This window comes from Coffea eugenioides, chromosome 4 (genome assembly GCF_003713205.1).
Source record: "Coffea eugenioides isolate CCC68of chromosome 4, Ceug_1.0, whole genome shotgun sequence".
Lineage (NCBI taxonomy): Eukaryota > Viridiplantae > Streptophyta > Magnoliopsida > Gentianales > Rubiaceae > Coffea > Coffea eugenioides.
The window spans coordinates 247,249-262,898 of NC_040038.1; the positions used below are offsets into that span (position 1 = coordinate 247,249).

Genomic DNA, 15,650 nt, shown 5'->3' on the forward strand with positions numbered 1-15,650 from the left:
AAAATTTCAAAAAATTAGCAATCCAAAGGGGCCCTGAACGACTGGAAATTCAGCCGCAGGAGGGATCGTATTCATATGGAATAGTCAGTCTTTGGATACAGTCAAAGATAATAGTCACTGATGCTTATTTGGCAACATCTAATTGGGGGTGCTCTGGAAACATCTAATTTGTAACTTTTGGCTGCGAGATGCTTAGTGCTTAACAATTAGTAATAGTTTGAGTTTGAGGGGCAGTTAACAGTTAATTAATTAATTAATATAGGACAAATTTTCAACCCGAAATTTAGTAGCTAGTTTGGGAGGATAGAAATGAAAAGAAAAGAAAAGAAAAGAGAGCATTTGCCACGGTGCCTGCCTGCATTTGCTAATTTTAGTAGTAGTACTGTAGTAGTAGTAGTAGCACTGTCCCAGCAGTGTAAAAGTCTCAAACATATATTATTGTTATTTTTTATATTTTATTATTAGTAGTATAAAATAGCAGTGGCGTGGTGGTGGGGTGGGTTGAAATTGAATGATGCCTGCCAAAGTCAAGTCGTGAAGTCTTGGTGGTAGAAGGAGTGGTTAAGCCGTTCTGGCGGGCGAGTCGCTCTAATTTCAGTCTGTTGCGGTGGCGGTGGTGGTGATCCGGGTCAATCTGAATTCCTTTTCTGGTTCTGCAGACGAATTCTTGGACCTGAGCCGGCCGTATAACTAACATTATACTCCCACTAATAAATAATAATCTCTCTGTTGGAGGAGCCGCGAGAGGAGACCAACACCCAAAGAAGAGATCTCGCTCCAGCTGCTGCTTTTTCCAGACCCTTCTTTCTTCTTCCGCCCGATCCACTTCTCCTTTTCTTTGCTTCACAATTCTTCCTCCTCCTTTTCTCGATTCCTTCCGTTTCTTTCTTTATATACTATATAATATTTACTCAAAATCTTATATTTTTTATTGTTTTCCCCTCCATTTTATCTCCGATGACCCCGACCAGAAAACAACACAAAAATTAGGAAGGAGCCATAATTTGATTTCAAAATTGTTATACTACTACTACTGCTGCTTCCCGATTACTTCCAAATAAAGTAGTCCTAGTAGTAGTAGTCGTCGTCGTATAATCAATAACGAATAGGGAAATGGGAAGGAGTAGATCATCATCGTCATCGTCGGGGACATCCAACCGCTGGAGATACTTCAATCCGGCCTATTACCTCAAGCGACCTAAGCGAATGGCTTTGCTGTTTATGGTTTTTGTCTGCGCCACTTTGGTCGTCTGGGATCGACATACTCTTGTCCACGACCACCAGGTATCGCACCCTCATCCCCCTCCTATCCTATCTTCCCCGCCAATTTACCGACTAAACTAAAAGATTGCACCTTTCGCTTTGTTTTTTTTTCTCTCTTTTTGTTATTGCTTATTTTCGGTCGTGTTGCAGGTTAATTCATATTTCTGTTGCCGCCATGAAAATCAATCTGAATTTGCTTGCCTTAGGGGTAGCTCTTCTTTTGTTCTCAAGTTTCTTGCTTTAATTTGCTTGCTTCCTGCATTCCCCCAAGGAATCAACCTTCACTTATGACCCATGAGTAATTTATCTGACTTGCTTTCATAAAATTCTCGTCTTTGACATCAAAGTTCAATTCTTTTTAATTCATCATATTACGTGCGATTTGCACTCTACGTCATCACATTTTGACACAGTGTCGGAAAGTGGCGGTGATAAGTGTATGCTCATTGCTTCGTTGCTTTTGAAGCTCAGATGCTATCAAATGCATCTTTGATAGGTTCATACACTTAAAACCACTGTTCCCAATTTCTCTTCTTCTCGAGGAGGAGTCCCATGAAATTAGAGTTACGTTGCTCTTTTAATTCCTCTTATGCTAGTAGATAGTCCGTGTAACTGTAAAGATATATCGAAAACAATTGCATGAAAGCTTCTTTTGATTCTAACAGAATCTTGTATGCTTCGTTTGGGATTAAAATCAGTTCATTCTAAATACGTCGTAATTCACCCAAGAAGACATTAGTATTTTTGTCCTATATCTCCCTTTGCAAAAGTCTTTTAACATTTTGAGAGCTACTTGAGCACTCTTTTTATACATCGTGGTACCATTTTGGCGTTGCTCTTGTAATTGCGTGCTGAGAAACAATTTACATCACTCGACTTTAGAGACAATTATCTCTCTAGCGGGACAAAAGATAAAAGAACTGCCTTGTTTTGGAACCCTTTTCCCATGCTTATGTGGTGAATGAAATTATATTGCATACCTGTCTTTTTCTCTGTGCTTTATAATGAGGTCTGTAATTGAATTATGATATATTTTTCCAGGGAGATAATTTCCCTTTGCATGCTTCTGAGTAAGCTCTTTATATGTTGCAGGAAAAGGTCTCCAAGTTGAATGAAGAAATTATTCATCTGCAAAATTTGGTAATGATTTCTCCTCAATTTCCTTGTAGATTTATATTTTTCTTCTTTTGCTCCTCTTCATGATTCAGCCTTTCAGATGCCCTGGCACATGTTCTTGCTCTGTTCATTAGGACTTGATATGGCTTGCTTTAAGTCTTTGATATAAATGCTTAGTTATTCAGAACCTTCTCTTGTGCTCCTCATGTTTTGGCCTTATTTGAATTAGCACAAGCTTTATATGCTTGTTGTTTCTCTGGTTTCAGTGAAGCTGTGCAAATCTAATCTGGTTGTGTTAGCGGAGGCGCCAAGTACAAAAGTCATCAGTTATTGAACTTCATTATTTTATTGAAGAATTGCTTATTCGTGCTGATTGTTTTCCGATTTTTGTAATCCTGTACAAGTACTTTTGTTGTGCCAATGAATGAATTCTTAGGTGCTTTCTTCCCAATTTATTTTCTACGTTTTCACATTTTGTTTGGATTTTTCTGTAAAGATTTTATTTGTGCATGCAGTTGGAAGAATCAAAGAATGGTAATGCTGTTCAAAGTGAAAAGTTCAACTTCGATCACAAAAGTAGTGGTGCAAGGAGTGGAAATGATGCTGCAAAGGACCCTGTGGCTACTCAGCGAAGAGAGAAAGTGAGAGATGCTATGATACACGCGTGGAGTTCTTATGAAAAATATGCATGGGGCCATGATGAACTTCAGGTACTGGTTACATTCCTGCTAAATGGACATTAACTTAAACTAAGCTAGTCTGCAGATTGATGCTGGCTCTGGAGCTTTAGTTCATATCTGGTCTAATTGTGACTGATTCGAGAATTGTTGAAGTTCTGTCATCCTTGTTGAAGCTGCCAACTTCATGTTACTTTCTTCAGCATCTTGCATTTTTTGTGGACAGTTTTGAGTTACAAGAGGGAAGAAAAGATATAAATGGTCTTTGGTTTTGATTTAAAACCAAAGTGATCATATTAAAGTAGTCCTTTGTGTATAAATTTTATTATTAAGTTGTAGATTCTTTTCTCTATTAGCCACAAACCAAGAATGGGGTTGATAGCTTTGGTGGCCTTGGAGCAACTTTGATCGATTCTCTTGATACGCTGTATATAATGGGACTGGATGAACAATTCCAAAGAGCCAAAGAGTAAGTATAATCCCCAAAAAAACATCTAGTTGAATGTTTGTTCTCATCTAATCTGTTTTGATTCAGTTGATTTAGTTTACCTCTCACTTTTTGTATTTGTTTCTTGAATGGCCTCCATGCTACAGAAATTTCATTACTGTTGCAACACAGGTTTTGAAGAGCCTATTGGAACACTAAGTGAATTCTGACTTCTAATCAACTTATATGCCTGCAGTAAAATTTAGCTGTTAAGAGTCCCCAATGTGTTACCCGGGTGACGATGTGGAAGGGGCAAATAGGAGATAGGAATGGGGATTAATAGCTATTATGATTTACCGACAAATAAGTTATCTGAGTTATAATGTGGAGGAAGCAAATAGAGACACAAATGGGGATTATTAGCTGTGATTAGCTACAAATTTTCTTAAATATGATGTGGTTAACTCCTTAAAGTAGTGTACGTTGCACCCAGAACTAGCTTGATGGGCACATAGATACATTATGTCGAATAAAGAAAATTGCTTTCCTTCCCCCCTCCTGAAAGTTTTACTGTAGTAAGGTGATTTTTTAATTGCAAAGTGTCTTTAATCGGTAAGTATTTGCTTACCCATTTTTCCTATCTAATCTTATCTGGTCATTTGGTGGCAGGTGGGTTGCAAATTCCTTGGATTTTAACAAAAACTATGATGCAAGTGTGTTTGAAACAACCATAAGGTTGCTTTATAAGGTTTAATGTTTCGTGTGTTTTTAGTTTTGTGTTTTCATCTTTTCCTTATAAGTTTTAACTTCTGAAATTCTTGTCAACTTTCTAAATGGAGGTAGACAAGACATTCATATTACTGATGCTTACTTGTGAATGTTTCATAACAAAATCCAGAGTGGTGGGAGGACTTCTCAGTTCATATGATCTGTCTGGGGATAAGGTTTTCCTTGAAAAGGCTCAGGATATTGCGGATAGGCTCCTGCCTGCATGGGACACACCTTCTGGCATTCCTTATAACGTTATTAACTTGGCTCACGGGAATCCGCATAATCCTGGATGGACTGGTGTAAGTTGATACATATCTTAATTTGTTTCCTGTTTCATGAAACATTTAGACTCGAGTTCATTGTCCAACTGTGCCTTTTGCTATACTTGTAAGCAAAACAAAATTGTTGTGGGTCCTTTCAAGACTCAGCTGCACGATATAATAATAGCAATACCTGCCACAATAATGATCTGAATATTCCCTGCTTCTTCACAATTATATAATGGCAATTGAGCTTTACATTGCTCTTATTAATCCTGGCTTGCTTTCCATTTAAATCATGTATCTCCCAATCAACTTCTGTATCTCTACTTCTCTGCATGAACTACTTGCATTGTCTCTGTTCATTGTCATGTCTATGCCTTGAGTATGCATATGACGCATTGTGTAAAACTTTACCTCTTCTCAGGGTGATAGTATTTTAGCTGATTCTGGCACAGAGCAGCTGGAGTTTATTGCTCTTTCTCAAAGGACTGGAAACCCAAAGTATCAGCAGAAGGTATCCAAAAAATAGCCCCATACACTTTCAAGTAATTCGCTCCCCCATTCCCCCCTTTCCTTCTTCTGCGTGTCTGAGAGAGACAAAGAGAGATGAACATTTTGTGGAAGTTTTAATAGTCAAAGTGTATATTAAGATTTTATGGTGCTCGAACAAGAAAGGATATTGGCTGAGTTAGATAAGGATAGACCTTTTTTTCCAATAAGTTTCTGACAGACAGCTGATGATTGATATCTGTTACTTCAGGTGGAGAATGTTATTTTAGTTCTTAATAGGACCTTTCCTGCTGATGGTTTGCTTCCCATCTATATTAATCCCCAGAGGGGCACAACATCCTATTCTACCGTCACTTTTGGGGCTATGGGGGACAGGTACAATCTATTCAATATGTTTACATTCCTTAGCAGTACTTGCTTAGTATATATCTTATAATCTATAGATAGCATTTGTTTTTCATTTAGGTCCCTTCAAAGTTCTCTTCTGTGTATCTCCTTTCCATGGCTTTGACAATATACTTTTTTCTTTTCTTTACTTCGTATTATTTGTAATTTGAATAATAATGGTAAAAGCTCCTCTTTGGCAGCTTTTATGAATATTTACTCAAGGTGTGGATACAAGGAAACAGAACTGCTTCTGTAAAGCATTACAGGTAACCATTGGCATTTCTTTCCTTAGATGTATCGATCTTTTCCCAAAAGGCATACTTTCTGCAAAGCATTCACATTTCTATTTTGATGTTAATGTGTGTGTGTGTCTATATATATATAGACTCGTATCAAAGTGTGTCGACTATCCTGAGAAAATACAGGTAAAAGAAAAGTCACGTATATGTGATTTGAAAAAAGTATTATGAGCTCAAAGTGAGAGACTAATGACATTGAGGTTTGATGTACGTATTACTCATTGCATTGTTGTTGAGCATGGGGTAGATTTCTTTACTTTGCTGTCTTAAGTTCTTTTTCACACTTTGAGATAAACTTAGAATATCCTGGAGAAGTAACTCTTTTCATGAATCTGCAAGCAGAGAAATGTGGGAGACATCAATGAAAGGTCTTTCAAGCTTGGTTAAGAGAACTACCCCTTCGTCCTTTGCATATATCTGTGAGAAGATGGGAAATTCTCTAACTGACAAGGTGACGTATGAACTTGCAAGTACTAAATATCCTAATTGTTTTGTGCAGGAGTAATTATTAATTTATAGTATTTGTCTTTCAAAATTATGTGCAGATGGATGAATTAGCATGTTTTGCTCCGGGAATGTTAGCTCTAGGGTCTTCTGGTTATGCTTCTGATGAGTCTCAAAAGTTCCTGTCACTGGCTGAAGAGGTGAATGTGTACTTCAGTCTTTAAGTGATTCATAATTTCATGTTCTGTATAGGCCTCCTCAAACAGTTGTCATCGTGAAACTTTGATATAGTGTTGAATGGATACTTAAGATTGTAGTGGTCTATTAGACCACATTATAGGCTTGTTTAACTCCAATTGTTGCCTAAATTTAATGTAGGAAGCAACTATTATTGTTATATTTTTCTTTTAATTTATGTATTATCTCCAATATGCAACGAGCTTAACATGAATACCTATTTTTGCCCTTAATTGATTATTGCTACTCGCATTTGTAATGTGACTTTCTTGTCTTAATATGTTTGTCTCCTTGTGGGATGTGCATTGTGGAGTTTTGCGAGTCTGAGAAACTTTTGTGTTGGCTATTACTCATTGAGCATTGGTTGGTTGACTTGCTTTAGAATAATAGTTTCACTGTTCTATGTTACCTTTTTGCATGCAATACATGGCCTCACAGCCTTTTCATGTGGGGTGCTTTTGTTTTCTATTTTGCAATTTTTTGATTGGCAACGAGGTGGATCAAACTCTCAGAATCTTCAGTTCATGAGAATTGTTGTGCATGCCATTATTTTCCTGTTAATCTTGACTTGACAGAGTGGTTAACCTCTATGATTGACTGTCAACTTTTTGGCTTTGTACAGCTTGCTTGGACATGTTATAATTTCTACCAGTTAACACCAACAAAACTGGCTGGAGAGAATTATTTTTTCAATGCAGGACAGGTTACGTTCTTATATCCTGGGATTTTAAAACTTTTGCAATTTATGTTTTAAGCTTTATGCCCGGGAAAGGAACTCACTCTGATACTTGCCATGGTTTTTCTCATCCGACATTAATAGGATATGAGTGTGGGAACATCTTGGAACATATTGAGGCCTGAGACAGTTGAATCACTCTTTTACCTGTGGCGTTTAACTGGCAATAAGACATATCAAGAGTGGGGCTGGAACATATTTGAAGCATTTGAGAAGAACTCACGCACAGAGTCAGGATATGTTGGATTAAAGGATGTAAGCTTTCCCCAATCATGACATCAGATTAGTCTAGTTCTTTTGAGCTACAAGTGTTTTTACTTCTTGTTTTTACTGTGGCGTATACTGTGGAAGCAATTGCATTTCATTTTAAGCTACATAGTGCTTTTGATGTAAACAATGACGTAAAGGTATCATCGGAAGATGCTGTTTCATTGTGCAAACTTTTTTTTTTTTTTTTTTTTTTCTAATTCTGGGTTGTTTTCATGAATGCATGCTCTTCCATATGCTTAATAACTTGGAACCGAATTAATTTGCTGATATTGTCAGGTGAATACTGGGGTAAAAGACAACATGATGCAGAGCTTCTTTCTGGCAGAGACGCTGAAGTACCTGTATCTTCTTTTCTCACCTTCATCAGTAATATCACTCGATGAGTGGGTGTTCAACACCGAAGCACACCCTATAAAAATAAAAGCCCGGCATGACGAAGTTGTGAAGTCGTCTGGTGGAGATGGACTACATAAACCTGACAGAAGATCCCGCGCTAGGAAAGAAGGTCGTTTTGGCGACCACTAAAGTTTTTGAATGAAGTTTTTATTATTCCCGACATTGAAGTCTATTCTGGACTTAGACATGAGCTGCAGAGTAGTCCATTGGTATTAGAGAGCTTGAGCAGTAAAGAAGCCGTTTTGGGTTCCGGGTCAAGGAGGACATTAGAGACAATAGTTTGGTCGACCAATTATTCCAGTTGGTGAGAGCTCACTGTACGTCATAGGTATAGATGCTGGTGCTTCATTGTTGTTGATGGGATGAATATGTAACCTAGGAAGAGGAGGATAGAGTGGTTTTTTGAATTGTGTCTTCACTTGAAACTTAAAAAAGGATAGTCGTGGCTCCCCCAGATGGGGAAGTTTTGGGCTGGGATTAAAAAGAAATTGTAATTTTGCTGGAATGAAAGGACATGATAAAAGACAGGAGAAATTTAGTTGTAACAGCTCAAATTTGTGTTTCTGAAATTAGATTTCATATTTTGTTCTTCAGTATTGTGAACTTTAATGAAATTCCCTTGTGCTGATTGGCGATTGGGACTGGTGGGTGGGTGGGTGGATGTTGCTAGTCTCTAGAATGAAGCTTTGGGCTTGTCATTTTGAAAGAAAACATGACTGGCAACAAAGACAAAGTCAGAAATGTAATGAAGTTGTAACACCCCGTAAAATGAAGTTGAAAGGGTTATTATATATCTATCTAAGTACACAAATGAGAAAGTGTATAGCAGTAGTTGGAAGGCATTGTAGGCACCTGCGAAGGAAGTAAAGAATCAACGTTTGATCATCCTCAGCAAGATTTTCCAGAACGGGAAAGTAAAGACCTCCTCTTTTTTCACTTTTTATTTGGTTAAGAAAGAAAGAAACAAAGGGAACAGCACACTCTGTGTAATTCTGTGAAGGCAAGGCAAAAATGCATCTGGCAACGGCCAACGGGACTGGACTCTGGGTGGGGGCGGCCAGAGTGGCCGTGGGCTCCCTTCCCCTTAAAAAGTCTCTGGCTTTGATCAATTTGTGAGTTGAAGAATGCGAACGAGTACGGAACCTATGTCCTCCTCCTTTTCACTCTTCAGCGTCGTCATGGAGAACGACCACAACTACTTAATCAAAATCTAACATTTGCAAGCATTTGTGGGATGGATCGAAGGAAATCACCTCTAAAATTCCACAACATCACCTACCCGCCACAGAGACAAACATGTACGAGTAGTAATTTGCATTGAATTCGCAGAGCAGAGGAATTAGTAGTAATGGTACTAGCCCGTATGCGTAAGCAGCAGCACTTGAGGGCAACCATAAGCGGCCCTCCTCTCCAGTCTCCAGCCTCCAGTCTCCAGTCTCCACTTTTGATCTGATTACAAAGATTTTAGCTGTTTTGAGATTTGACAAGTGAAATGCGAACCTCTTCCTCCTCCTCCCATTTTCTCTCTCGCCTTTGCCACTGCCGCAATCAACCCTTCACTTCTAAACCCTACCTGCCAATCCTACCGGACATTTTTGTATCAGCATTTCGCTCTTCGTTGGAAGCAGACAAATCTCCTCTCCACGCCACCCACCCACATCCGCACCATCATTTTTGCTCCAACAGCAACGCCAAGTTTCCAAGAGCTGATCATTCCCACCATAAACATGCTCCTCCTCCTCCTCCTCGGCCGCGGCCGCAGCAGCAGCAGCTCCTATTTTCAAGTCGTCAAGTCCGCTATTTTACCACCAGCCCTCGGAGTCTTTTTAGGCAAATTTCTTCTTCTTCTTCATCGCCCAGATTCCTTCCCTCGTCATTCACCAGTTCAATTTCTTTCCCTTCTAATCCCATTCCCCATCCTTGCTTCACCTTCAGTCGCGGTGAGCCCACAACCCATATGTTCCTCTTGTTACTTTTCTTTTCTTTTTTAAACTTTTTCACTTTCCCAATAAAAATCAAACCTTTGTTGCTCAGTTTCGTCTGGTGTTTATTTCTTGATATCAAAAACTGGTGTGTACAGGTTTCTTTACCAGACCTAAAAGAATAAAGATTGAAGTGGATGATCACGGGTATTCTCAGGGCTCCCTACTGCTCCATCATTCCCCATCTCTATACCTTCCCACTCGTTGCTGGAAATATTTCTGAACAACCGAGTTTCCCTGACTTGCCACTTTCGGAATTTCTAGCCATTAGCTGCGTTTTAGTACTTGCTGCTTGCTAACATTTTTTAGTTTTTGCATCTACTCTTTGCACATTCTTGACTGTGGCATTATCTTTACCTCATTAGTTTCCTGCTTTTTCAGAAGAATAAATTACTGGTACTGCCTTCTAGCTATTGTTGCCCTTTTAAGTTCCCTTTTTTCCACCCGATGATCTTTTGGTCTATTTTCTCTCTTTGCCTTTCTGAGACTTCTCTTTTTAGCCAGCGAGCAGTCACCACAGCATTATGGTGCAACTTTCTTGTCTTTTCTCTCAAGTTTGGTGTCTGGTTTGCTACCTCAAGCCATGTCATGCTGGCTGAAGTTGTACACTCTATTGCTGACTTCTTAAATCAGGTAATTACATACCAAACTCCTCTTTCCCCTCCCCCCTACCCCAACAAAAATCCCTCTTCCTCGTTCATGGATGAGTTGTTTTGCTTTCTTTCATGTTACTTGTTACCCCATCCAAAATGAATGTAGAATCTTACTTCATGTTGACCTTGTAGGCGCTTCTGGCATATGGTCTGAGTAGTTCAAAGCGTGCCCCAGATGCAATCCACCCGTGAGTTCCCTCATGCCATTGTTCTAAAAGAAATCCCTATTTGTGTGTATTGCCTGATTTCATAACAGTATAGTGACTTTTCCATTTTGGACCATGCAGTCAAATATCCAATAGAGTCTGCATTTCGGTCAATTTTTTTTCTGTACTAACAATGAATGTCAAGCACTTTGAGTGTTGTACCCTTGATTTCATGTAATTAGGTGTTACACAATACAGCGAGTAGACAAATAAGTTTCTTGGTTGAAGACATGAAGAAATGAATGGCTTATTTGTTTGTTTGACTTTTGAAGTTGGTTTTATTTGTATCATGGAATCAGCACATTGCCAACAATAGTTTTTGAATATTTTAGAGTTTACGGATTTTGCCAAAAAGCAAAAAAGACAAAAAAATTCTGAACTTGGCTCAATATATGTCATCTCAGGTATGGTTATTCCAAGGAAAGGTTTGTTTGGTCTTTAATCTCCGCAGTTGGTATCTTCTGTCTTGGTTCTGGTGCCACTATTGTTCATGGAATTCAAAACTTGTGGACTTCTCAGGTAATTACTAGTCAGGATTTGAGTTGAGGAATCTTCAATGTTAATGCACTCTGAATATGATCTCTTATCTTCGCATGTTCTGGAGTTTATTGACTATATTTTCCTATTCTTGTCAAGTCCCCTGTACATATTGAGTATGCAGCATTAGTGATTGGTGGATCATTTCTTATCGAAGGTAAAATTACGTAATAAGTTTTCATTTTCCCTTTTGATTTTTGCTTCTTAGAAGTGACTTTAAATTCATTTAGGTGCATCACTTCTTGTGGCCGTAAGTGCTGTCAGGAAAGGTGCAGCTGCTGAAGGAATGAAAGTGAGGGACTATATCTGGCGTGGTCATGATCCAACAGCAGTTGCAGTCATGACAGAGGTGATAGGCTCTCTAGTCATGAATTGTAGAAGCTGTAGCTTTCCTTTTAGTGTTTTGGTTGATGATCAAGTAGGTTTTGTCCCTGGCATGCAGGACGGTGCTGCAGTTACAGGCCTTGCCATTGCTGCTGCATCATTGGTGGCAGTAAATACTACTGGAAATCCGGTTTATGATCCCATCGGCTCAATTATAGTGGGAAATCTTCTCGGGATGGTATGCTATGTGCAAATGGTTTCCTTTCAAATGATCCTTGGGCTCAAATCTATATAGTAATGGTTTAACCACAAACTTGCGCAACACCTGCTGCGCCACTGAAGTCTTATGATAGGAGGAGAATTGTGTGCAAATAGATGTTAATGCTATGTTATGTCACTGCACATCTAACAAATGGGCTTATCTGTATCTGTATACCTTGTGCTAGATGGCGTGTTCCTTGGCTCTTCTTTAACATGATTACGATGCCCCAACTGCTACAGTGTTTTGAGGGAGTGGGTGGGGCTATCTTTTAAAATAGTTAGAGGTGCTTATTTCAGGAGATAAATTCTATGAAGCGCTATGTTTGATCCTGATGAAGTAATTGATCCACCTTATAAAGCGTAAAGCCTTCATCGGAGCATTTTAAGAAGAGGAGAGGTGGGAAGGATGAAGATGAAAGGCTAGTGGGAGAGTGAGAATTGGAGCTCTCATTCTAAGATGAGGAGCAAGAACCCTAAATCACTTGGCTTTATTTAATCCACTACATTACATTTACGTAGGGTTCTTTTGTCAGGCTTCAAGGAAAAAAAAATTGAAAAAGCCAAGAATGATAGTTGTGTTTCTTTATTCTCCATGTGCATATATATATATATATATATATGGCTATATTTTCTGCATAGTGGACTTATTACGTAGTGTACTGTTTGTGAAAAGGTCAAGTTCATCATATCGTGTGTATATTATGCAGGTGGCTATATTTCTGATTCAGCGGAACCGGCATGCATTGATTGGTAGAGCAATTGATAACAATGACATGGAAAGAGTTCTGCAGTTCTTGAAAAATGATACGGTATGCTTTACCTCACTCTTTAGAAATCGTATAGTGTCTGCTTATGATACGGTGATTGCCACAGGTGGTAGATTCCGTCTATGATTGCAAAAGCGAGGTTATTGGGCCTGGATTTTTTAGGTTTAAGGCTGAAATAGGTAACGGCATGCTTTTGTTTCCTTGCATTGTTACCGACTCTTCTTCTTTTCTCTGATGGACAAAAACATGCAGTTAATTTGTTGTTCCTACCTTTTATGTAATCGTGCACCACCACCTGGCTGTAGATTTCAATGGTGTGGTGCTGGTGCAAAATTATTTGGATAGAGCAGGACGTGAAGACTGGGCTAGACAGGTATCTTGGCAATTATGTAGGAGTAGAGTTTAATTGAAGTATAGCATGTATGCTTCCTTGATCTTCCCTCCTCTACATATTCAAGTTAATCATGCACCTCCTTGCTCCTTGATCTTTCTTGCTTTGGGGATTGCGGATGGTTTTCTTCGGTCAAGGTCTTGCTAATGCGAATTTATTCCGTTCTCATGGTTTAAACAGTTCAGAGAGGCTGCAGAGCAGAAGGACGATGCGGCATTACTGAAGATCATGTCAAACTATGGTATGCATAATTGATTAAAAATCTGAGGGTGTCTTGATCGCCAAACCTTGGCTTCCGAAGTGGGAAATATGAAATGGCAAAAGAAGGATCCTACCTATTATTCATATTGAATTGCAGGTGAGGAAGTGGTGACGGCGCTGGGCAGTGAGGTTGATCGGCTTGAAAAGGAAATACAGGAAATTGTCCCTGGCATAAAGCATGTAGACATTGAGGCTCACAATCCAATTGGCCCATCTGCGTGACTCAGTGATGGTAGAGTTTTTTGTGACCCTAAAAGCGGTAATTTTGGAGTGTTTTTTTTTTGGAAAAAAACCGAGGAGGTATATGATGCACCGCATCTTCTTCTTCATAATAGTAGAGTAATTCTGCACCACATCTTCGGTTCTATGATCATTGAGGTTATTAATTAATTATATCAATGGATGAACAAATACAAGCAGGAGCTGTGGATATTAATCATTATTATTGTATTGCATAATAATAATAAAAAAAAAAAAAAAAAGGGCAGAGGAGAAGACGATATATATAGCAGCACCGAAGCACGCGTCCATCCATTAGCGGAGAGCAGTGGGTCGGGGTCTCCTCCATTAATATCGGCCCAACCAAGGTTTGGGTCAAGGAGGACACTAGATGATGATGATGATGATGCCTGAGCCTGAGGGGCTACGGCCTTCTAATCAGCCCAATACCCGCTCAAAGTCCATGTGAGCTATTTCAGGTGGGTTATTTGAGATTGCATGTATTTTTAGAGGTTTTTTTTTTTGAATTTATTATCATAAACTCCACAGACAAAACCGAAATTTTTTTTTTTTTTTTAACAAAGACAAAACCAATTTATTACTCCTCCCTACTCCCAAGTGATGAGGAAGACAGTACAGTAGTAATTACAAGCCCTGATTTGGTTGTTGGTTGGAATTGGTCAGGCAGGAGAGGAGCTAGTAGTAAGGCGTGTGTGCTGTGCTGTGCCTGTGCGCATTGCCAAAATTGAAAATGGAGTAGTGGTGGTAACTTGCGCCGTGACTCTCGCCATGACTATTAGGTGTCAATTAGAGAATTTGAGATTACTTGCTCTACCCTACTACTACCATTATTTATTTACTCCTGCATACAGCTCATCAGCTAACAAATTGGCGCAGATGGCTCCCCGCTCCCCCCTCTCATCCTCTAAAATAGAGTGGATTAGATCATACAAACAAATGTTTAGATTATTAGGTTATACAAATATTATCGTTACAGGCACTCTTGTAGTGTGTTTTTTTGGAAAGGAAATCATTTGAAATATTATATTATTATTTAGAATAATTATTAGATAATTAAAAAAAGAAGATAAAAGGAAAAAAAAAAATCAATTAAAAACGAAAGCAGTGTATTTGTCCCGTCATGTTTAGAAAGGTGGCGCTTTTTAGAAAACTTCCCATTCCGCTGTTAAGTAGAGTAGCGGTACGTATATGTTTCCATGAATGAAACTCCATGAGAGACACAAGTACGTTAGTGACGGTGGTGGTGGTGGTGGGAAGAAGGAGAAGATGACCAGAATTGGTGAACTTAGTACTACGTATAATAAATGCTGCAACTTCAAGAGTCGAGTTGAACAACGGGCCTGGCACCACGGGAGGGGAGCGGAGCGGGTGTGTGGGTGCATGCAGGCTGGAGCAGCTGCGGGTGCGTGAGAGTCTGATCAGATTGAGCTAATTGGGATACTCCATACAGAAAAAGCTAGCTAATTAGCTAGTGTCGAGCGTATAATTAGCTAGCTACACTGACTGCACCACACCGCATCATTCGGTCATCCGCTGGTTATTTATTTTTTTACTATTTTATGAATGGATGAACATGAAGTGCCTCTTCCCTTCCTAGCCAGCAGCTACCCATGCCATGTAAAACATAAACAAACATACTTAGTACTAGTCAATGATTTTACCTACCAAATACTTACTTGACTTACTACTACTAATAATAATAGTAACATCAAAAAAAATTCAACAAACATGCGGGACTAAATATCAATCAATCAATCAATATTATTAGTAGTAGAGTAGTTATTAATAAACCTAATTAAGAAAACAAATTTGTGGGAGCCTCGTCTCCTAAGTCGTGTATCGTGTATGACCGACCACGACCACGCCCACGCCCGCGCGACCACTCTGCATGGATCCATATCATGTCATGTCTTGTCTTAGTTAGTTAGTCGATTAGTACGTAGTTCTCCTTATTTCTCAGCTCAGAGAGGAAAAGGAGAAGGAGGAGGGGAGTCTCATTATATCATCATTAGTTAGTTAGTAAAAAAAAGGAACAGCAATTTGCACTACATCTATCTATCTGCACATTTTCCATTTGCCCTGCAACCAAGGACACACCTCTCCCCCCCGCTCTCTCTCTCTCTCTCTCTCTCATTTCTGTCATTCATTCACTCTTTTCCCCCTACCATGATTTTCCATCTTAAGTAAATAGCAAAAAGCCACAATTCTGGCAGTTTAAATTCTGATATTATA

The 15,650-nt window shown here is 39.1% G+C and overlaps 2 protein-coding genes across 3 annotated transcripts; both read left to right on the top strand.

Moving 5' to 3' along the window:
* Positions 1 to 507: 507 nt before the first annotated feature.
* On the top strand, positions 508 to 8,389 carry LOC113767840 (mannosyl-oligosaccharide 1,2-alpha-mannosidase MNS1-like). Its single transcript, XM_027312043.1, has 14 exons — positions 508 to 1,284; positions 2,356 to 2,403; positions 2,895 to 3,089; positions 3,413 to 3,525; positions 4,153 to 4,218; positions 4,382 to 4,553; positions 4,942 to 5,031; positions 5,278 to 5,402; positions 5,615 to 5,680; positions 6,056 to 6,164; positions 6,259 to 6,357; positions 7,017 to 7,097; positions 7,215 to 7,385; positions 7,677 to 8,389. The coding sequence occupies exons 1-14, from the start codon at positions 1,114 to 1,116 to the stop codon at positions 7,923 to 7,925; spliced, it is 1,755 nt and encodes a 584-aa protein (XP_027167844.1). The 5' UTR covers positions 508 to 1,113; the 3' UTR covers positions 7,926 to 8,389.
* Positions 8,390 to 8,941: 552 nt separating this feature from the next.
* On the top strand, positions 8,942 to 13,598 carry LOC113767452 (metal tolerance protein C4). Of its 2 annotated transcripts, none has more exons than XM_027311553.1 (13): positions 8,942 to 9,736; positions 9,877 to 9,925; positions 10,279 to 10,411; positions 10,564 to 10,619; positions 11,042 to 11,156; positions 11,274 to 11,331; positions 11,405 to 11,523; positions 11,617 to 11,736; positions 12,467 to 12,568; positions 12,633 to 12,705; positions 12,832 to 12,899; positions 13,098 to 13,158; positions 13,276 to 13,598. In XM_027311553.1, exons 1-13 carry the CDS (start codon positions 9,289 to 9,291, stop codon positions 13,398 to 13,400), a joined length of 1,527 nt encoding a protein of 508 aa, XP_027167354.1. In that variant the 5' UTR covers positions 8,942 to 9,288; the 3' UTR covers positions 13,401 to 13,598. The 2 variants fall into 2 exon arrangements, with proteins under 2 accessions (XP_027167354.1, XP_027167355.1); XM_027311554.1 differs by having other exon boundaries at positions 9,720 to 9,736; positions 10,283 to 10,411.
* Positions 13,599 to 15,650: the final 2,052 nt, after the last annotated feature.

What these genes read in the sequence shown, in the direction of transcription:
- LOC113767840 (XM_027312043.1), top strand. Translation starts at nt 1,114, where the DNA reads ATGGGAAGGAGTAGATCATCATCGTCATCGTCGGGGACATCCAACCGC. An exon ending in ATAATCCTGGATGGACTGGT is followed by an intron (nt 4,554 to 4,941) that starts GTAAGTTGATAC and finishes ACCTCTTCTCAG; the next exon opens with GGTGATAGTATTTTAGCTGA. An exon ending in GCTTCTGTAAAGCATTACAG is followed by an intron (nt 5,681 to 6,055) that starts GTAACCATTGGC and finishes ATCTGCAAGCAG; the next exon opens with AGAAATGTGGGAGACATCAA.
- LOC113767452 (XM_027311553.1), top strand. Translation starts at nt 9,289, where the DNA reads ATGCGAACCTCTTCCTCCTCCTCCCATTTTCTCTCTCGCCTTTGCCAC. An exon ending in CAGTTGCAGTCATGACAGAG is followed by an intron (nt 11,524 to 11,616) that starts GTGATAGGCTCT and finishes CCTGGCATGCAG; the next exon opens with GACGGTGCTGCAGTTACAGG. An exon ending in GTGAAGACTGGGCTAGACAG is followed by an intron (nt 12,900 to 13,097) that starts GTATCTTGGCAA and finishes TGGTTTAAACAG; the next exon opens with TTCAGAGAGGCTGCAGAGCA.